Source organism: Cinclus cinclus, chromosome 1 (genome assembly GCF_963662255.1).
Source record: "Cinclus cinclus chromosome 1, bCinCin1.1, whole genome shotgun sequence".
Classification (NCBI taxonomy): Eukaryota; Metazoa; Chordata; class Aves; order Passeriformes; family Cinclidae; genus Cinclus; species Cinclus cinclus.
In genome coordinates this window covers 101,700,546-101,722,662 of record NC_085046.1, presented here as the reverse complement: position 1 = coordinate 101,722,662, position 22,117 = coordinate 101,700,546, and the positions used below count along the sequence as shown (strand labels likewise).

The following is a 22,117-nucleotide window of genomic DNA, read 5'->3' as shown; positions in this document are numbered from 1 at the left end:
ATCCAGCTGTAACAAGGGAGTGGTAGAAGAAACCAGGGCTAATTAACTAGGTACTTGTTGATTGCTGTTTTAAATATTTCCACAAAATGCACTGTTTAGACCTATCTGCATTTACAAGCTTTTATTTGAAGTATGAACATAATCATGGCTATTTGCCTCCTTTGTGGAGATTGTATTCTAAAAATATACTTGCTAAAAGGTATGCAAGATTTACATTAAAGTTATTACATAAAATACACGTTTCAGTATATGGAGGGGTGTTTTTAAAAACTTCGGGGAAGACTTAGATGTAAGTAGAATGGAAAATAACCTGTCGCCAGTAGAAGAAGATGCAAGAAAGCCATAATGAAGAATAATCCATTTTCCAAAAGAAAGAATAGGGTTTTAGTGAATGTCTTGTAGAGAAAATGGAGAGAAAGGACAAGAGAAGGATGTTGGAAATAACCAGGGTATGAGGATAACAAGACAAAACAAATTGTAGCACGAAAACATAGAAGAGCTGTTTGAACGGACAGATGAAATAAGAAACAAATAGAATGGGTGAGATGAGAAATTAATTATAAGGCGTGGTGGAAAAAATGAGGCTATTTTGGTCAAAGCATGAAAAGAAAATAAAGTAGGTGGCCAAAAATAAATACATACGAAAGTCAGCAAAGAAAGGAAGCGTGGACTACAACCCCAGTAGGAATGATGAAGCATCTTTCAGACCCAATACCACTGAAAACAAAGAGGAATGAACACTGCCTAAAGGAGGCAGAGGGAGGAGTTACTGCATCAGTGGGGAGAGGTACAGGAAGCCAAAGGAGTTAATTTCTTCTCAGTCTCTTTGATTCAGAGTGTTTTAATTTATTAGTGCTTCTTTTGAGGTACAATAGATGAAATTATGAAGCGTATCATTAAAGCATTTGTGCTTACACAGATTCTTTTAGAAAATTTGCACTGGGCACTGTGAGCAAGTGGATAGCCTTAGGGTGTAATCCCATTAACTTCTTGTAGAGTGGCAAAGTAATTATGGTAATCCCCATTGCCTGTGTTGGAGCTTTTATGAGACCACCTGCAGGTCATTCCTTTTGACCTAAAAAGACCCACTTGAAGCATTGTGCTGTAAAAGGTTAGATGACTGTACTGAACAGCAGCATTAGGGGCTAATTAATAAATACGCTTTCTTATTGATGACATATAATTAAGAAATTGTATTTTCCAATTTTTAGCAGGTTTTCTGCAATATCAGTTAGCAGACTTCAAAGATAACGGGTTGATTTCAGTGCAGCTATATATGTTTTAATCAATTACCATCCATAAATCATGAAGAATGTACATATGCCCACACTGCATGTAATGTTTAGTATAGTTGGGAATTGCTGATGGCTTAATTATAGTATGTGTAAAGACAGTGGTGTAATTACTCCCCCCTCTTTGTTACAATGAATTTAATTCTCTCCTCATTTACGCTGGTGTAACTAAACTGATTTATGAGGAAATTTCTTGGAATTACATTGCTAAAATGACAGGAGAGTCAAATGGAACATTTTTAAGTTAAAGAGAATCAGTTTCTCACATTTATCATGCTCTGTTCCATTGTGATTACTGAACCTGTAATTCAAGTTGCAAAAAGTTCAGCACTGGAATATGGCTTTTTTTCAAAATATATTTGCTTTTAAGTAGTGATGTTTGCACAGTAGAGTGGGTTAGAACTTTGTACAACATTCATTCTACTTCACTGTAGACGAGGTTTTACTTAATAGGAACTTACTCTAAGTAGATTACAATTACGTGTGTAAAGATCTTTAAGCATTGTACTGCTTTTGTGGCATGATGTTGTGTGGCACTGGAGACCAGGTACCAGAACTCTTTAAAAAGCAGAAGGGCTGTTAGTTTCAGGCACTGCAAAACAAACTTGCAATCACCAAGGAATATGAATGAAATCTTGAAAATTAAAGACATGTAAGAAACTGCCAGGTGTTCTTATTTTTTTCTTTTTTTCTTTCTTTTTTTTTGTCTTCTTTTTTTCACCTGAATGAGCATGTTATAGTAAAGTTTCAGCAATATAGGAGGGGAATCACAATTAAAGAGCTTCCAAATCTGTTATTAAATAATTGTAAATACGAATATTGTCTAGTGAATAAGAAGAAGCTTGTCAATGAACAATTAGTCTGGCCATAAAAAGGGGGGGAAAGAAAGGCCTTTTCTGAAAACTTGTTTGTGGCAGCTTATATGCCTTTTTGAGGATGGTAAAATAAGGTATTGATTGTTCTATTTAAATAAATCCTGAAGGGGAGGTTTTCAATTTACCTGAGTGTTTGTTCTGATAAAAAAGGCTGAGAAGACAAGTGCCTTGTCATTGTATGTGGTCAAACTGCACAGTATCCTCATCTAAGTTTGTCAGAGAATTGGATTGAAATGTCACTTTATCTAATGGGAGGCATGAAATTGGCCTTGTCAGATAACCCACTTATTGTAAAAAACATCGGCTTGTATCTAACAGATGACATAAAAGTAATCAAACATTGAGCAAAAGGAAAATAGTCGGGTGGAATTGATTAAATGCGTTTGGTGAAGTAAATTAGAGTTCTACATGCAGTCCCTAGGTTGAAATTTTCTAATAGTGGGCAGATCCAACATAGATTAGATTTAGGAGAACAGAATGAGCCTGTCTAGCAGACTTGAGATTATTACAGAGTTCAGACTGCTTATTGAGTTCAAACAAGGTAAACCTAGGTGTCAAATTGGTTAAAAGAAGTTTGGTTAGGTTTTTAAGCAAGGACATAGAAAGGTAGCCATCTGTAATGCTGGCAGCTTAAATGTCTGCATTTTCCAAATGGAAAAATTAACACTGGGAACAGAATCAAATCTCTTCAGGACCTCTAGAGCAAAGAATTTATTCTGGAGGGCAAAGTCATTTTGACATCAAGACATAGTAAGAAAATATCAACGATTACTTACCTGTGGTATCAGTTGTTCTCATATGTTAAATATACAAAGATACTTGACATCTGTTTTTGCTCTCTCCAGCTAACCTTTCATGCTGGATCCATCACTGTACCCCTTTTTTCACCAACAGTGCTGGAGTTAGGACTTATTTTTATCGTTACCCAACAATTCCTATAATGAAGTCAGTTTCATATGCTCATTTTTTGGCAAACTGAGTGGAGACTCTTATTTTTCAGTGTGGGTGTGTGCCTCAGCCTAGAGGTGTTGAGGAAACCTCACACTAGGAGAGCTGATACAGGTTATCCATCTTAGCAAACTTGCCATAGGAAAGTGCTGAAGGCTCTGGACTTTGATGCAGTAATAATTTTTCGGGAGGGTACCAGTTATGTCAAGAATGCTGTTTTTTCTTTTCCTGTGAAAGTCTGTTTTCAAATACAGTTAGTTAAAAAACTACTAAATAAACCCCAACAAGACCCTGAGACTTTTCTGAGTTCATCTTTCAAATTCCACTGAAATTCTACATACAGTGCGGGGAATTTAATTGCAAGCAGGGATCTGAACTCCTCTGGAGCAGGCTGGATCCAGACACAGGGATAAAGACCTACAAGCTTACCATTTGTGTGCTTTTAGTAAGCAATCCTCCATCTTGCTGAATCCTTGTACTTTGGGAATAAAATGATGATGGATTAATGATGTGGATAGTGAGGAGTGCAAGAACAAGAAGCTACGTACCCAGATGAGGTTGTTCTTGCTGGGACTGAAAGGAAAGGGAAACCGGGAGGTGTTTTGAAATGAGAGAGAAGGTAGGTGAAAACTGGGACTAAACAAGTGCTAAAAGCTGGGAAGAAAGACATAGAGGTGCTGGTTGACACTGGCTGAAGCTGAGCTGGCATGTGTCCGGGTGACCAGGAAGGCCAGTGGCACCCTGGCCTCTATGTGCCAGCAGAACAGGGCAGCAATTGTCTGCCTGTACTTGGCACTGGTCAGCGACACCTTGAGTGCTGTGTCCAGTTCTGGTCCTTGCACTACAGGAAGGACATTGAGGTGCTGGAGTGAGTCCAGAGAAGGGCGAGGAGCTGGTGAAGGGTCAGGAGGGTGGGTCAGGAGCAGCTGAGGGTGTTTAACCTGGAGGAAAGGAGGCTCAGAGGGGACTTCATTGTTCTCTACAGCTGCCTGACAGGAGGCTGTAGCCAAGTGGGGGTCTGTTCTCTTCTCCCAGGCAACAAGGGACGGGACAAAGCCTCCAGCTTTTCTAGGGAGATTTGGGTTGGACATCAAGAAGAATTTTTTCATTGAAAGGATGGTTAAGCATTGGAATGGGCTGCCCAGGGAGGTGGTGGGGTCCCTGTCTCTGAAAACATTCACTTAGTGCCATGGATTAGTTGGCACCTTGGTGTTTGGTCAAAGGTTGAATTCAGTTGTCTTGGAGGTTTTTTCCAACATGATCCTATGATTTTATGACAAAGGGGGGAAAGTAAACATATACACATTCATGCATTTGCAAAAAGTGAGGAAGTAGATTTTGTCATTTTTCAAGATAGTGCTTCTGAACCGCAGAGAAGATATGTCTATTTTTGTCTTCTTTAACTCACTTAAATCTTAGAGATTTACATTATCTCCACTGGCATCTCAGTGTGATGCCTTTCTCCTCCCAATTAAAATTTTAAAAGAACTGCAAAGTAAAGTATGTTAAGATGTTGTAGAAACTGTCTGGAAAATCTGTATAATTTAAGTACAAAGCAGTTTAAATGAAGGAGTTGCAGTTTCAAGTGTGGTTTCAATTAATAAAAAGTGCATTAGAATAAATAGTTTACATTCATGTATGGTTAGATTTGGTTTTTTTTCCTCTGTGTAGTAGAAGGGCTTCTCCTTATCATAAAGTCTTTTTCTCACATTTAATATAAATGATACATTTATGTAGTGTGGATAACCTGAGAGCACCTGCTTAAAGCTTTCAGTCACCTGCAGACCTCTGACTATGTAAAGTAGCCACTATTTCCTTTCCTTAAGGGATTGTGCCCATTGTCATTTGTCAAGAGAATTCAAGAGGAGGTCACATTTCTGTTTGAAGTCTAAAAGACATAAAATTTGAAATTAGGATCCACTTACTTTCTTTTTTTCAGTTAATATTCTCTTTTAAAAACCTACATTTAAAAGGGCTTCACAGTGCTGAATAGCTTTGTCTGCTTGCTTCAGGACAGCTGTAAGGAAGAACTCTTTAAGCTAAGTCATTGTACTAAATAGCCACTGCTACAAACTTTTTCTGCTGTCTATTGAAAGTCCTTCCTCGAACATACACAGCCCTCAAATATAAAGTGCTCTTGTACTGTTTCATAAAGGTATTAATTTGCGTGTTATTTAATTGAGACTACCTCAGTGGCTGCCAGTAAAACTGCTTTTAGTGAAGGACAGTAGTGCTGCAGTGTTACACTTAGTTACCTAAGTGATTCAAAATTCTCAGCATCCTAAAAATATTAAATCATTCTGTTGAAAGAAAAAAATAAATTAATAAGACAGAAGAATGTATTTCAGACTTCATTTGTGAAATCAGTTCATTATATTGGGATATACAGTGTTTGTATTAGAGGATCTGCTTAATTGAGTCTCATGTTTCTAACCAGTCATTTAATATGAGCATCACATTTGTAATGAAAGGTTGATTTTAGGTAGTCTCAATCACTGGTAAGAAGGTATTTTTAATACCAACTTTTGGTATTAAACCATGTTAATAGTATGAAATTGCAGTGTATGCAGGCTTTGCTGAAATAATGTAACTTGAATTAACCTTTTTTGCTGTGGTCCCAGAGAAATGAAAAACATGCCCTGAGGTATAAAAAGACAATAAAATACTGTCTGTTTCAAGTGCTTGTAATATTTGGAATGAATTGGTGTAACCACTAACCTTAGTGACCTAACTCCTGAGTTTGCATTTTGAATGGCACTTCAACAGCCTTTAGTAGCATTTGGAACTTGAAAGTAATTAACTGTTCTTTCAGCATGGCTGAGTAAATGCCTTAGGATGCTTTATAAAAGTTCCATTTCATGTCTTGGTTCACAAAACAGCCTAATGATCTAAATTGATGCTAAATCATTTGAGTCAAGTCAGAACTGTTTCTAGACAGACTGTCACTGTATGAAGCTGTAGTTTATATACTTTAGAAAGAATAGTTTCAATAAAACTGCAGTATGTTTCTAACTCAGCAATGACAACAGTTTGAAATATATTGCTATTGACATAAAACAATGCTTTCACTGCTGATTTGAAAATCTAAACAATATTCTTTATGTCTTGGAATCTGCCACAATATATTAAGCTATTTTTATGTCTATTCCAATTAGTAATGCTTAATAGATATCTTTGGAGATGTTCTGGTTTGTTGCCCTTTGTATTGTGTTTCTCGTGATAGTAATCACTTAGTTTTAAGAAGAAAACACGCAGTGATGACTCCTGTTTGCTGGTTTGTAGTGTTGTATTTCAGCAGTTGCTAACAGACTGCACAGATCGAAGCTTGCATGCAAGTGTACCCTGCTAATTAGAAACACCATCTATCTGAGGCACAGCTAATCTTCAGTGTACTTAGTGCTCTGAGTTACTCTTTCTAAAAATGAAAAAACGTAGCATACTGTAGGATAATTACATGTTTGTTAAAATAGCAATTCTGTTATTTCTCAGAAATACTGGATCCCAGAGATCCTTTCTCCCTTTTGCTTCATTTTCTGATGTTCTTTGCTTTAACTGTGACTTTGAATACCATGACAAAATGATGAAATACATAAATTCAACTTCTTTTCTGTTTGACCACCTGTATCTTGACACAGAGGGAAATGATTAGCAGAAGAGGATAAATCTGAATCTAAAGCTTAGGGAAGACAGATGTCCTGTGTTCATTGCATTTTCTGTGCAGCCTTAAGAAGATGGCAGTGTTTACTGACAGATATGTTAAAAATATTTGATCTAGCAGTGCCTTATTAGGGTGGCTTGATTTCATTCTACTTGAATATATTTAAGCAGTAGGAAAGTGAATTTTTTGCAGATATGATACATGAAACAGCAGTGTAATTTAACCAGTAGGGGAAAAAAATGTTATTTACCTTTAAAAAAAGATGATGTCTGCAAATTATTTCTGCAGTCTAATTTAAAATAAGATGCCCATCACATAGTAAATTAAAGTGGGTTTAAAACTTCGGTTGGTTTTGAAATGTTCAGAATCTAAACTATTAGGATATCACATGCATGCTTACTCTCTGATACAGAGTACCATTTCTGTGTGGTGTTTAGTGAAAATAGCCGTGACGTGAAGCAGAAACAGATGTCTAATAAAAACTCAAGAAATCCTTGAGCTTTCATGTAGAAGCGCTTTGATTTTAACCAAAGTATAGAACTTGAAAAATTACTGTACTTACTCTGCTTACACAGAGGTCTGAAAATACGAAGTCGGAGTAGATAAGTATATGAAAAATAATTAATTAAAATTTCATTTTGTTTCTGTGCAGAAATTCCTGTTCTAATTATGTGTAAGGATAGGCTACAACACAAATTTTAGCTTAAAAACATTAGTTTTGAATAGGATTAATATTAATGTCCAGAACAAACTGTATTTTTATGAGAAAAGCTGAGCTTACCTTTCTTTTTAAATTGGGAGTTGCAATGGAATGTCTAATGAATAGAATTCCATTTGACCTGATTTGAAGTTACGAGGTATAAGCCAAAAGCTTCTGGTTATGTGGTTTAAACTTAAAGCTTCAGGTTAAAATCTCCAAGTCCATAAGCTAAAGAATCTGAATATTGCAGTTTAATGAAAATAATTCAGTTTTTATTGGTGATTTCTTCATATCCGTATTTTTATTCAGTCTCTTAATGTAGTGCAAAACCTGGGGTTTTTTTATTTGAATGTTTTAGAAGCAGAAAGAAATGGAAGTGTAATCATAGCTTGTTGTCATACCTTACTGTTTTTCAGAACCACCAGTTCCCATTGCTCCACCTCAGCTGTCCTCAGTTGGTGCAACTTACCTCTGGATACAGCTGAATGCCAATTCCATCAATGGGGATGGTCCCATTATCCAAAGAGAAGTTGAGTATCGAACTTCAAGTGGAAGCTGGTATGACATACAACCCGTGGACTCCACTAGCTATAAGATTGGTCACTTGGATCCTGATACAGAATATGAAATCAGTGTATTACTTACAAGACCAGGGGAAGGAGGAACAGGATCTCCTGGCCCAGCTCTCAAAACAAGAACAAAATGTGCTGGTGAGTACTCCAAGGTGATAGGAAAGTCGTAAGCATCTTTCTAGGACTGAAGAGATAAGTTAATTCACTAGCAGTTTTTCCTGTCTGTCTTAAACCATCAGGTAGCAGAAGTTAAGTCTGAATGGTTTTTAGTATAACCTGTTAGCATTTTGCAGCTGCAGTGACCTTGAAAGCAAACTTCTGTGCCACTGGAAACTGTAGATGAAATCATGACTGTGCATGGTTTTTTGGTCAATGTCAGTTATGTCAAACTTACAGATAAAGTGGAAAGAGATCCTGTGTAACAGCAAAAGCATCCACTGTTGAGTTTCAATTAGCAGATGAGGTTTAGCAAAGGACTGCTTTCTTGAATGACTGACAGCATGTCTCTTTACTAAATGAGGCAGTGCAGTTTCTGGTGTGTTGTAGCAATCTTGGCTCCTGTTTTGGATGTTATAATTAATAGAGCTGACCTCTGATTGTAATAGCATACAAAGTTCTAAGCTATTACACAGAAGGAATTGTAGAATAATTTTCAGTAAGACTGGCAGTTATATTAGTTTGGCATTTAGCTGCTCAGAAAATAATAGAGGATACTGTGACCTGGATTTTCTTTAGTATTTTCCCCCAATATTTTGCATAATCTCTTTGCTGCGATAAAGCTGGTGGAAGATAGGAGTGTAGCTTGAGAAAATGGGAATAACAAGTGGCATTAGCTTATTGTTCCTAGTCTTTTAAAGAATGACTTGGTCTTACTTGCCTTTTTAACAGAAAAAAACACATACTTCAACAGAAATAATATCTTTCCATTGCATATGCTTTTTACAAAGTCACCTGGCCACCTGTCAGTGAGTAAATGTCATTTCAGTTGAATTGAATTGGTGTGATGTCAAAAACAAAATGAAATATAGTTGCTGTCAGAATCCCATTATTACCTTCTGAAGATGCAAACTTATACAAGTACTAATTATTTGATGTTATTTTTGGTATTTTTAATTTTTCTCATTACTGGAAAGAAGTATTTAAGGAAAAGTACTGAAAAGCAGTACAGCTAAATTATAATAATAGTTAAGTATTTTGTATTTATAAGATTTTCTCTACTAGGCTAAGATAACTTTGGTTTAGTCAAAAGTGGAGCACAAAAATGAAACATAGTTCTCTTCAGAAGGGTTTCTGAGTCACTATACGCTTCATAATAATGCAAATTAATTCTAGACAAGGTTAGTTCATGTTTAATACACAAGTATTTCAGTTATTTTAAAATTAAAACTGTTTTTCTAATAGTTTTTTCATCTGCTTGTATGATAATGCAGTAATTACTGCGGGTAATGCAGTACTGTGTGCTGTGTAAGTGAGGGGGTCTGTCCTGTAGGGTTGTGTTGTGTTACCAGCCTTGGATTAGGTACAAACCCAAAATGCAGCAGCAAACAGGCTGCTATGAAGGAAATTTAACTCCACCTCAGCCAGACTTAGTAGAGAGTGATATCCAGAATTTTAGTTATATTTAAGAATATCATATGCTTTCTGTTCTTCTGAGTGGTAGATACTGTTGAGTATTAAAACAGGAATTCAGTTTCATAAACCACTGTACTGGAAGTGTTTTATTACCTGGTAATGTCTTGTAATACATCAGAATTATTTGTGTTTTCATTAAGCTAAACAGTAACCTTCTTAAATTAAAAGCAGAAAGTTAAATGACTGAAAAATGTAAATTGAATGATGATATTAAATCTGTCTCTACAAATTGGCTTTTTTATAGCAGAAGACCCTGCTTTGAAGGTGTAGTGGTTATTGGTTAACTGTTAGCAAGTGACATGCTAATAACTGGCCCAAGGGTTTAAAAAGAGATGCTGATAAACTAATGACGGTATAATTAAGCTGGGTAGGAGTAAAATAATGCCAGTCTCCAAAGCATACCATCGAATTAATAAAACAGGAGTCTTTAAGAGAAGAATCATTGCACCTTTTTAATTACTGTGATAATTGCATGCTGCTTGCCTGTTCCCTAGGGGAAGATAGTGAACCACTTGGAGACTTGAAGCAGTATGCTAGGCATTCAATAATCTTAATAGTTCTCCAAAGCATTTGAAATATGTTTTCATTTTAGCAAAATGAGATTTCAGAGGCTTGTAATAGACAAGTCTTATCTGTAACTTTACTAAAGAAAAGTGTCTATAATTAGAATGCAAGGAAAAAAGACTATCTCTACACTTGGTTGCATCACACTTGCTGGAGCAGTTGCCACTTTAGAAAGTGCTTTGTTTCCTTTTGATTAAATATAATGTAAGTGCTCTTGCAGTGTAATTATCAGAAAGCCAAAGAATTACAATAGGTCTGGATTTGATTTAACCTAGAATGTAGAGTTCAGATTTGAAGGACTTTAGTGGATTTTGGCCATGGTGAACCACATTTGAGTGAGACTTAGAAAAAAGGTGTGAAGTGGAGGCCTTCACAGATTGTCTGGAATTTAAATCACCTGTTCCTATGCTGGAAGCTCCCTTTCCCCACAAGCATGACACAGGGTGTTGTGAATCTAGAATGCAGAATGCCAGGGTTGAGGCATCCACAGCTTCTCTGGGCAACCTGTTCCAGCTGCCTCACCACCCTTACAGTAAAGAATTTCTTCCTGATTGTTTGATCTAAACCAACCTACTTCCAGTTTGAAGCTCTTCCCCTTGTCTTATCACTATTGTTCCCAAAGAGGCCCAATCTGACCCAAAACCAGTGGAACTGTTCATAGTAAAATTAAAGTATATGTGTTGAAGGATTAATAAGACAGACTGTGTTTTGCAGTTTCTTCTTATCCATAGCAGTATTTCTGTAGGTAGATTTGTTTCAGGGCTTGCCAGCATGCTTTGTCTTTGCATTCATTGCATGATTCAAATCTTGATCTGATCTGTGTCCCTGCATTCTCATGGTGAAACAGTGCCCCAATTAAAACACACCTGAATAATGAAGAACTGCTAAATGAGCTCCTGCAAATTTTTTTTTTTGTTTGTTTGCTATGGCCCCTCTATTAGGAGACTTTATTTCTAATTAATGTTGTTCCTTAAATCTGCTGGTGAACAGATACGTCTTAAAGACAGCTACCTTAGGAAGAAAAGTTAATATAAAATCCTCCCTCCTGCTAGGGGAAGGGATTGTTAAGGTCCTTTAGGGAAAATATTTTCCTTATTCTCATTTTTTTTTTCCACTGTGACATTTGGCATAATTTCTAAAAATTAGCATATTTTCCTTTACTAAATCAGAAAACTCTATTGGAATTTAAGAAAGTAAATAAAAAAAAATAATAAATAAAAAGACCGTAATGAAAGAATCTTCTGATGAATTATCCCCAAACTGTGGAGTTGTTTTAAACAGTCAGGTCTCTACTTCTCTGTGCTAATACACAATTACTGCCCTAGAGTATTTGCAAAAACAGTCACTGTCAATTTAAGCAATAATTTTCATACAGTGAAATAACAGTAATGTTTTAATTAACGTAGTTGATTTTGCTGTCTCTTCTATCCCATCACCTGAGCTTGTCTGGAGGAAAGCTGTTACTCCCAGCACAACTGAGCTCTTGAAACACTGCTGCAAATTTGTTGTAAAATATCTGGTACTCCTAGAAGGCTTGTTACAATCTGGAAGAACAGAGCAGAGGAACTCTTTGATAAATCCCCTCTCCTGAATAAGAAAATTTTTGTTTTTCTTAGTTTGCTCATTCCTTTGGCTTCAACTGGTTAATCTTCCAAGGTGTCAGAACTATTTCACTGGTTCTGTGCTGCCCACTGGCATCCACTGGCATTATGAAAAAAAAAAAACTGTGTCAGAATACAATGATGGAATGAGTATCCTCTTCTGTCTGATCAATTCATGTCTGCATCAGGTTGCACCAGGCAGAAGTTTGTCTCTGGGCAGATGGCACAGGGCAGGAACCGTCTTGAGGTCTTCATTTAAATTCAGTGTGCTCAAGTATGCTGGACAGTACTCGGTGCCACCCCTTTCCTCCTGCCCCATGACATGGAGCATTTTCAGTCCCTACAGGATGGACAGTGTGGATCTTCTTGTGTACAACATTCTGAATAATAAACAGTTTTGCAGTTGGTTTTCCCTGTTTTCCACGCTCCCACCTTCTTTTATTAAATCTCTAGTTAGTCTCTCCCTTTGTCAGTGTCCACGCCCTAACCTTTCTTGAAACTTAAGTGGTGCTTACTGCTGATTTCTGTGCCCTTCCCCATTCTGTACCACTATTAGGAAAGATGAGTTCCTTCCTAAGAACTTCTCTAGGTTGAAATGGCAGCTGCCTTTCTCTGTCCTTCAAGACTTTAATCTTTTGATCTTTTTGTCTCAAGAAAAGAGGAAGGATCTTAGTGTCACTGGGAATTAAGTTATTCCTTCTCATTTACCATGGGGTATATAGCTGCATGTGAAGAGGTTCAGGGCTTTTTTCAGGCATATAACAAAGTCTCAACATTGTTTAGTTTTGTGATCATAGGAAAATGTCAGCTTGAAGCCATACTGCAGGTTTTTTCCACACCTCTTTTCTCTTATCATTTTTCTTCAGAAATTTTAACCAAGGATTTTGCAGCTGTGTTGTATTAGAGCTAGACCTCAGGTCAGAGACACCTGAACCCTGAGGAGTAGGGTGCAGATATTGCACCATTTTATTTTCCATGAGAAAGTTCCATGATATTTCTGGAGTCTCCATTCCTAACCTGAAACTTTAATGAACTTTAGTAGAAAGTTGCGTTCATTTATCAGAACTAGAAGTCCACAGTGAACTTGCATTTCATTTATGATTTTATTATGAAAGTAAGATCCTAATGTATTGTCCTTTTTACTAATGCCTTTCTCATACACAAACTGTCTCATAAGGTCACTTTCTCCTAAGGGTAAAACCTGGGTTTGGATTTTCTGCACTGTAGCAGGTAAATTGCAGCTTTCAGATGCACAGGAGGTAGTAAACAGAAAGATTTGAAGAGAGTTCCAAGAAAATACTGCCTAGTGAGATATATGTCCATGTGTCTGTATCACTGGTCACCTACTTCTGATGAGGAAACAAAACAGAAATGCATCTTTTTGGAAAATGCAAATGGTGTTCAGCATTGACTACTGTATCAAAGTTCTATTTTGGCAGCCAATTCTCCAGAAACAAGCACCCAAGGTGTTACTTACTGAGATTACTTCTGTCATGCTGTGTTACAGAGCAGCCTCCCCTTGTGTAATCAGGAATGTTGGGTTGGGAAAAACCCAGACAATCCAAATTCATCCCATATAAAAATCTCTTTAAATCCAGTTCTCTTTCTCCTTGTCTCACAGTCTAGAATTTCCCTTAGGAGTCCTTTAAGTTCCTGGGAGGGGAAAAAAAAAAAAAAAAAAAAAAAAAAAAAAAAAAAAAAAAAAGGGAAAACAACAAACTACAATCTGGACAGTCTCATCAAACCTGGGAAGATGGATGATGGAAAAACCAATCTTGGAAACCATTTCCAGGAACACAAGGGACAAAAATATGATCAGGAGTAGTCAGCCTGGATTCAGAGAGGGGAAGCATCATGCTTGATGAACCTGAACTGGTCTTGTAAGTAAAGAGTACTGGATATACTCAAAAGTTATCTGGACATCATACAACTTGCTGTAGTTGGCGCTGGTAGAGCAAGGATGGTGTACAGTGAGGGTTGGACAGATGAACCATACCCTTCCTACCTCAGCTATTCTGTGATTCCAAGTTTCTGTAAAAATATGGGAAGAGAAGCTGTCACCGTGGTGTTTGCTGAATTCTCCTAGACTCTGCTTTAATATGCAGGGATGTATCACAGTCTTGCCACTGTATTCCTGTCCTTGTCTGAAGCTGTATAAACAGTGAGGTACAGTGTGATGGAAACACTTTATCACAGACAAAAGTTTGAGCTCCACTGCATGGTTCTGGATGCTTCTCTAGATTAGTGGTTGCCAGTGATAGCGAAAACAGAACATTTTCTTTTAGGAAATAAACACCATGAGAGTATTTGCCCTTTCATCCCAAATGTGTCTTCACTTTGCAGGGGAAATCAGGGTTGGTTCTCCATTCAGTGAATTTTTCAGCCTGTGAACACAAAAATTTATCCTAATATTGCCAACCAAGAGGGCTCTTATTCAGTTCTCCAGTGAACGGAAATTACTGATACCTGTACTTTTGTGTCTCCATTGGTACCTAAATAAATAGTTTTTGGTTAGATAGAGCATCCAGAGATCTCACTTGAGAAACAACGTTTTCATTCCCCACCATGTGAACAGGAGGGAAAAAAAGACAGAGAAACTGCTGAAAATACGTAGGTTTGTTGACTCTCTGACACGTGGTGAAGGAAGAGGAATACAGGCACAATCTAGTGTTGGTAAGGACACAGAGCATGAAAGCTGACTGTCAGATCAGTTTGTTCTGAGCAGCTCCACGTTGGAATAAGGAAGAACATTGGGGTGTGGAACCCCAGTAAGGAGAAACATTGGGTGGAAACAGAGTCTATGTAAAAATAACTGCCATGTCTTTGGTTGTATGAAAAGCAGTCATATAAATGGAGACTTCCTTCTTCACTTTAATAGATTCTCATTTCAAAACATTTGCAGAGGAAGAAATTAATCTGCTTTTTGAGACAAATGAACCTTCACTAACTTAGAGCAAACCTGAGGGGCAAAATTATTAATTTCACATCTGCCAGGTGGAGGGAATGTGAATAAAACATAATGACCCTTAAGGAAACGTAGATAATATGAGTTCTCCTATGACATATCTTCAGTCTTTGTTGCAGCCTCTTAACAGTTACGAGGAAAAGCTCAAAAACATGCACTCAAACAATTATTGTACCCAACTTCAATTCAGGAAGAATTACTTGTTATGGAGTGAGAAAAACCCAGCAAGCTGGGAGACTTGCTATGTGGGCACCTTTAATAGAAGTAGTAAATTATAAATACTCATAAATAGTTGTAAAAAAGAATGCTGTTTTTAGAGGGTGTTCCTTAGTATTACGTTGTTCTGAGCAAAGGAAATATAAGCTGTTTCATAGATACTTTGGATCTCTCTTCTCAGAAGTATATTTTTACTGCAGATTTAAATGAATGCATTGGTACTCTGTTATTAAAAGCAATTGAAAATAGCAGGAAAGGTTATTCTTTGTCTTTCCAGTGAAGTTTCATGGGTGCCTTGAAATTTATCCTTTTTTACTAAATATATGCTGAGCACTTTCTCCCCTCTTTTGAGGCCTATTTTTACATCAGCTGTTCCAGTTCTCACATACAGTTATGCCATACAGTCTACCACTCAGGCAGACTTCACTTCATTTTTAATTATGTTAATCCTTTGGCAAAAATCTTTAGCAAATGAAACAGCAAAGTATGGCTTTTACTCTGACTTGGTCTTACCCAAAACTGAAGCAAAATCTTTTATACGTTTGAAGTGACTGGAGTATATTTACTTCAGTTTGTGTCTAAAAGAGCTGACTGTGTGTGCCAAAGAGTGTGTATGTGTATATGCAGACACACACATATATCCCCATCTCATTTTCCTTCATACATACATATGAATTTATCCAACCCTGTATCCAGGGAATTTAGGCTCTGAAGTGCAGGTTTCTTGCTAAAAAAAAAAAAAAAATGAACTTCTGAGCCAAGTCTAAAAACTCCTATTGTTTTAGGGGCTGAATATCACCACCTTGTGAAGGTAATCCCATTTTCCCTTTTAACAGACAATCATGGCTGCATGGAGCACCCAATTAATCACAATTAATCATAAATCTGTTGTCAAATGGAGTATTTGATGTTAGACTTATGCTTGTCTGCCCTGAGCCTCCCGAACTCCTGAATGGAGGCACTAGTTTGGCTCTCTCATCTTCTGGAATTAAATGCTGTCAGTACTGTGTCAAATCAGTTTAAATTTTAAGCAAGTTATTTGGATGAAATTTGCCAGTGGTTTTAAAGGGTGTTGAAAGATGGAAGTGGATGAACAGACAGGCATGCTCCTTGATTTTAATATTTTAAGGCTCACGCTTTTGTTTGAGGCTGTTAGACCGTGTGCTATCTTGCCCAGCAGCTTTGCCCAGCTTTAAAAACACATAACTGCACAATTCTATTGAAGTATCTATGAAGCATGAAACATCCAGGAATGACGTAAAAACACAGAGATGCTTTATTTTTTTAAGCCTTTTAGTAGTCTGGGTTTTTTTCAAATTACAAAACAAAATTAGTTATCAGAGGTTTTTAAAAGAATGGTATATTAATTTTACCTCTTTTCAAAGGAAAAATTACAACTACACCACTCAGGTTCATCCAGGATTTTTCAGTGCTTGGGAGGCATTTTGGCTTTGCAAACTTGTTTGTTTTGCAAATGTAGAGTTGTATGTAGAATTCAGTCTGATCTCCTGAAGATTCCCAGGAAGAAAAGCTGGTGCCGAGTGCTGGCTTTTCTGTTATTACCTTTTTCTATAAAGTTTAATTGCAACTTTATAGCCTAGACTGTTGGCTATGTGTCAAGTTTGAGACCTGAAATCAGGGCAGATCCTGATAAAGAGATATCCTGAAATTGGAGAAAAAAAATTCTCCCTCTTCGGAGTACTAGGTTGCTGCAGTGCTATAAATAGATAATGCTGTCCTACAATCCAAGGGTCTCTCAGGGTAAACAAATGTGCATCATGTTTCTGTTTACAACAAAAATAAAGTTCAGACAGTTCACAGAGCACTAGACCTCAGTTTCTATAGCTGCAAAAAAATGGGGTTTTTTGGTAATCCATCTAATTGCTGTTGAGTGAGTTGTTTAGGCAGAGAGGGGCATCCCCATGGAGCTGAGACTCTTCCAGACACTTAAGAGGCCAGAAACATATGAGTGAGGAAAGCTACTCTGTACTCTTTCTTTTTTTCCCTACTCCATGTCTACACAGCTAAGTGAATTCTGGCCCAGAAAATAAAACATTTTAGTGGAAAGCATTCAGCAAGGGAATACTAACTTAAATCTGTAAGAAAAAAATAAGAAAGAAAATAGGGAAAGGCTTTGCTTAGCATTATCATGAGGTACTGTGTTAAAAGACAAATAGTGGAGATTAAAATCAAGTTGCCAGTTAAGTTAATGATTTATGGCTCTTGCATTTCTGCATGCCTAACCATCTCAAACAGTTTCAACGACTGTGTATCCAAATTTATACATTTGATGTCTGCATTTAGCTGTCTTTTATTTTATGCCATCATTTGAGCACCCTCGTTATTATTTAAATTATATTAACAACTATCTCTTCATTTAGTTCATGCTTACTCATTCCATTAAATTTGATCCACTTCCTGGAAGAAGAGAGAAGGGCTTTATTTTGGAAAAGGGAGAGTTCAGTTTCATTTGTTGGTTCATGGTTCGGACCTTTCAGAAAGCTCTCTGAACGTATTTTGGTGCTGAAATTTTGCAGTAGAGAATCATGTTTGTAGTGGATGTTATCTTTTTATAATTACCATTTGGAAAAAATGCATGTAAAGCAGAAAGGTAATAATAAGTGTTTACTCTTGACATGCAGAAGTGCCTTTTCATTTCTAAAACCTTACATTCTTTAGAAACAAAAATCAAATTGTCTGTCAGTTGCTCTTTGTTTTGACTATTTCTGCAGATATTTTGTTTGCAATTAACTTTAAAATTTTTTTTTAGAATTCAGTAATTTTCTTAGTTACTGTTGTGCAGTGTTGAATTTGAGAGGATGAACCAATGTGTAACTGGCATGTTTGGCCATGTAAATGAAAAAAATAACTTTCAATGACCTGAGCATAATTATAGATGACTTTGGAATGACAACTGGAAAAAGTTGTACTATAATTAAATTTCCATTATAAAAGTTTCATTTTTTTGTCTGATGTGCGAGGCTAGATTGTGAAGAGTATTCATTTATAAGAGGAAAAATTAGAGAGCTATAATTTATAATTCAGGGTAATCAATGAAAGCATTTCTTTTGTCAAAAAGCCTTTCACTGAAAAACACTATTGCATTGTTAGTTGTTTTAAAAAGATGCTAAAAATCTTTTTGCTATTTTTTTCACTTTCTGTAAAAGGAGGTGAAAAATTCTGATGGTTGAATCGTGCTGTAATTCACAGTAATATGCAGATGGGGCTTCTCAGACTGTTTCTCTTCATTAACCTTTACATTATGTAAGTCTATATCCAAGACTATCTATGAAGAAATACCATCTTTTTAAGGCTATCTTAGCAATATTCTGTTTTAGTCTTGAACAGAATTGTTTCTGATAGGAGAAGTGACAGCACATTCTCGTTTTCAAACTGTCCAGTTATTGATTGAGATGGACCCTTTGCTTTCCAGTGCTGGAGTCTCAAAGGAAATGAATAAAAACATTATGAGACTACTGTGTTCATTTCTACATAATCTTTCAAAGGGAGCACCAGCAAAGATTAGTAGTTAAAAAGTTTGGGTACCAGATTTTCACAGGCAGCAGCAGAGCTCATAATCACTCTCATTTAGCAGTTAGATAAGTCATTCTTCTTCCATACACTATGTGCTTCAGTTATCACTGTTAATTAGCCAGAGGTCTAATTACACTCTGATTCCTCTTAATATACTATCTGTTCATTCTTTAAATGGAATGTTTATGCCATTCATCTCAAAATACGGTTGAACTCTTGACTGAGTAAAAATTACTTTCATCTTACCTATGAGTCTCTTAAAACAGTGAGCTGTTACTGCTCTGATAACGTCACAGAACAGCTTGGCGTGAATCTTCCAAAACTAATTTCTTTCATTTTGTGTTACAGTGACACAATCTCTGCTAAGCAGTTTCTGTACACTGTGGTGCTGGATTCCTAAAACAAGTGACTTGAAAATAGTTTATTTTCATAATGATAGTTTTCAGAGAAAGTCTACTAAAATTCAAAGTGGTTGTTCACTGCTGTGTGTTCTGCCACTTTACTGTAAATCTCTCTACTTACAGATTATTGCTTATGAAAGCAGTCAATGTTAAAATCTTAAAAACGAAAAATCCTGTTAGGAAAGTACTTTTCTGCATTCATTTCTATGCTTTGCAGTAGTTGTTTCCTGGATGTTACTGCAAGCTGCTGAGACCAGCTTGTATGTTTTCTTTCTTTCCATCCAAACAACGACTTTTCATCTTCACAAACTGATTTACGCATTGATTGTTAGAACTATATGATTTGCATTTTGATAACATCCTAGAGGTTTATTCTGCATTTGGAGCTTTACAGATGCACAGTTCTGCAGTGGATAAGAGGTTTTTTTTTATTTAAAATATTTTGCACTGTCTTCTGTTATTGAGAAGTTTTAAGTGGCATGGCCCTAGATGTCTTCTGTAACAACTGTAATCTAATAGCAGTTGATTTAAAAAGTTGAAATGCAGAAAAGGCAGGGCAAGAGTGTTCTGCCTTTTCAATGTCTTAAGGATGCATGAAGAAGAAAAAGGTAGCCTTCAGAGAATTCTGTGAACATGAGTAAATCCCAGATCCACCTAAACATTTAATTATTTCTTCATAGCATCTAGCTTATTACTTTGATTAAAAAATTATTGTATCTAGTATATCTGAGCAACTGATGGGAGAAAATCTTTATGAATTTCTTGGATTGTATATAAATGATGACTTATTTTTCAGATTTACAATACATGCATGTAGGTTTCTTTTTTAAGAACAAGTAACCAATTTATTTTTTCCCTTTTTTTCCATTTTTTCCCCTACAAGATTATTTCTTGTGTTGAAGGGATGGTGGAGCTATTAAATGATGATGGAAAGACACGTAACAATTGATAAGCTAATTCTAAACTCATTCTCAGCAAAAGCTGAACTATATTTGCTAAAAGTTTCCATCATGATGAAAGAGGAAGAGTAGCCATTTCAGAACAAGTTGCTAATAATGGGCAGTGTTGCACAAACAGTTGGTAAGGGACTGATAATAAAATGTTTATGACAACCATGTGCACTGGTGTCTCTAGGCTTATACTTGCTTGTGCTATTTCTCATGCAAAACATTAAATATAAGGTTAGCAAATTAGTTCAGAAGTTACTTAGTTGCTTTAACATGAGGTTGCTGAAAGACAACGCATTGAGTGTAGTTTAAAGTAGTAGTAGTGAATATCTAATTTTTTCAGTATGAAAATTAAAGAATATATCCTTTTCAGATATGGTTTTAAAATAAACTGACAGTGATTTCATTTGTCTTGGCTGGTACAAAATCAGGAATTCAAGTCACCATTTTGCAATGCTATAATAGAGGAACAGGGCACATGATGTAGAAAAAAAAAGAAAATTGTCTGTTTTCAATTTTAAGTTTCCATGATTACAAAAATTACCAGTTTTGTGTTTGGGATGGGGGGGGGGGGGAAAGGGTTCAGCAGTGTTGCAGTGATATTACGTGTTGATATTACATTACAAATGGAATCACTTTTTCCAGTAAAAAACAGAAGCTGAAATGTGCAGCGACTCAAGGATGCTCTAGAATGAGACAACCTTCAGGAATGTACAAAAGATTTCATGGGTCAATAAGCCTTTACCTGTTCACAGCTCAAAACAACTGTGTGAAAAACTGGCACGCATTACAGATCCTGACTCTTCATACAGAGAAACAAAAAGGGCAGAAAGATTGGCTTTCTGGGGCTGGGTGGGGGAGCAGAAGTAAATGTGGAGTCTGTCTCTTCTTGAGGAGGGACGAGGGGAAAGGAGTAAGATTATTTCACATAAAAATATTCTAGATGAGGTTCAGGAGACCTTGAGTCCTTTCCTTTTGTAAAAGATTTGTTTGGCTGAAGCTCATTAATCCAGTTCAACCTGGGGCTGCGTTTTTTTGCCGATTTACAGCATTTTATTTTGTTTATATCATTCCTCATTCTTATTACATTCCTGTTTTATTCATTGTGTTTAACTCCAGTTTTTGGGTAGCATTTCATGTTTAAGCCATGCAACAAAATAGGTTGCATGTAAGCATAATCCCGAAAAGCACAGTTGATAAAGCAATAATTGAAATAGCACTAGATTTTGGTTCTCACTAATAACGATCTATTGCTGAAAAAAAAAATCTGAGGCAAGTCTATGGTATTTATCAGGAGTAATCATGGAAACAAAGAAATGTTTGCTTTTAAGGTACTGCAACACCTTAAAAGATGTAAGCAATCTGATTATGCTCTGTAATTGTATTGCCATCATGCTGTAATTTCAGATAATTTTATTTTGGCAAAAGTAAATATCAGCCATTGAGACTAGTCTAGTTTTGCTTCCCATGATCAAACTTGAAAAAGTTTTTTCAATATTTTCATAATAAACTTCCTGTTGATTTTGCCCCAGAAATGAATAATGAATATGAATAATCTAAGCAAATGCTATGGTTCCTTAGACAGCTTAATGTCTATGGAAACAATAAATACTACTCCCATAAACTTATTTCCTAAGATTCAGCAGAAATACGAGTTCCCAACCCAGAGCTGCCTCCAGCTTTTACATAGGCTGTCGGGAATGGTGGTTGTGCTACTGGATGTGTATCTTTGGTAACTTCTGTAGTTAGCATGGAAGGGCAGACATTGTAAAAGCTTGTTTGAAAGCAGGATCCAAACAAAGTGGTTTTGCTTATCTTTTAAAGGACTCTATTAATTATTTCCTATTTTAAATTCATCTTTTAAATCTTACTCTGTTTCCACTGATGATAAAATGATTCTAGGGAGATTAACCTATTGCATCTTTCTTAGTACCCACAAGTCTCTTTTGGAATAAAGATAAAGCATTTTAGGATGAAGGTAAGATCAGTTGCTCCTGTAAAATATGTAAAACTTGCATGGGCTGTTCAGCAGTAGTAGTCCTAATATCTATTGATGAAGGACTAAAAACAGTTACTTTCTCAAAATAAGAACTGGTTCAAAGCCTCTCTTTTAGGACATTGTTGATTAAGTTCTGTGATATCAGGCAAGACAGTGCTTCGACTTTCTGAATCTGAGCAGAATGTGTTCTTATTCTAAACAGAGAAGACAAAT

The 22,117-nt window shown here is 36.4% G+C and overlaps 1 protein-coding gene across 1 annotated transcript in view; it reads left to right on the top strand.

Annotated features, from left to right (window-relative positions):
* Positions 1-22,117, top strand: part of PTPRM (protein tyrosine phosphatase receptor type M) — a 434,879-nt gene that overhangs the window by 163,269 nt on the left and 249,493 nt on the right. The window contains exon 7 of the mRNA XM_062500964.1: positions 7,890-8,183. Within this exon, the coding sequence (XP_062356948.1) occupies positions 7,890-8,183 (294 nt within the window). The remainder of the gene's footprint in view (positions 1-7,889; positions 8,184-22,117) is intronic.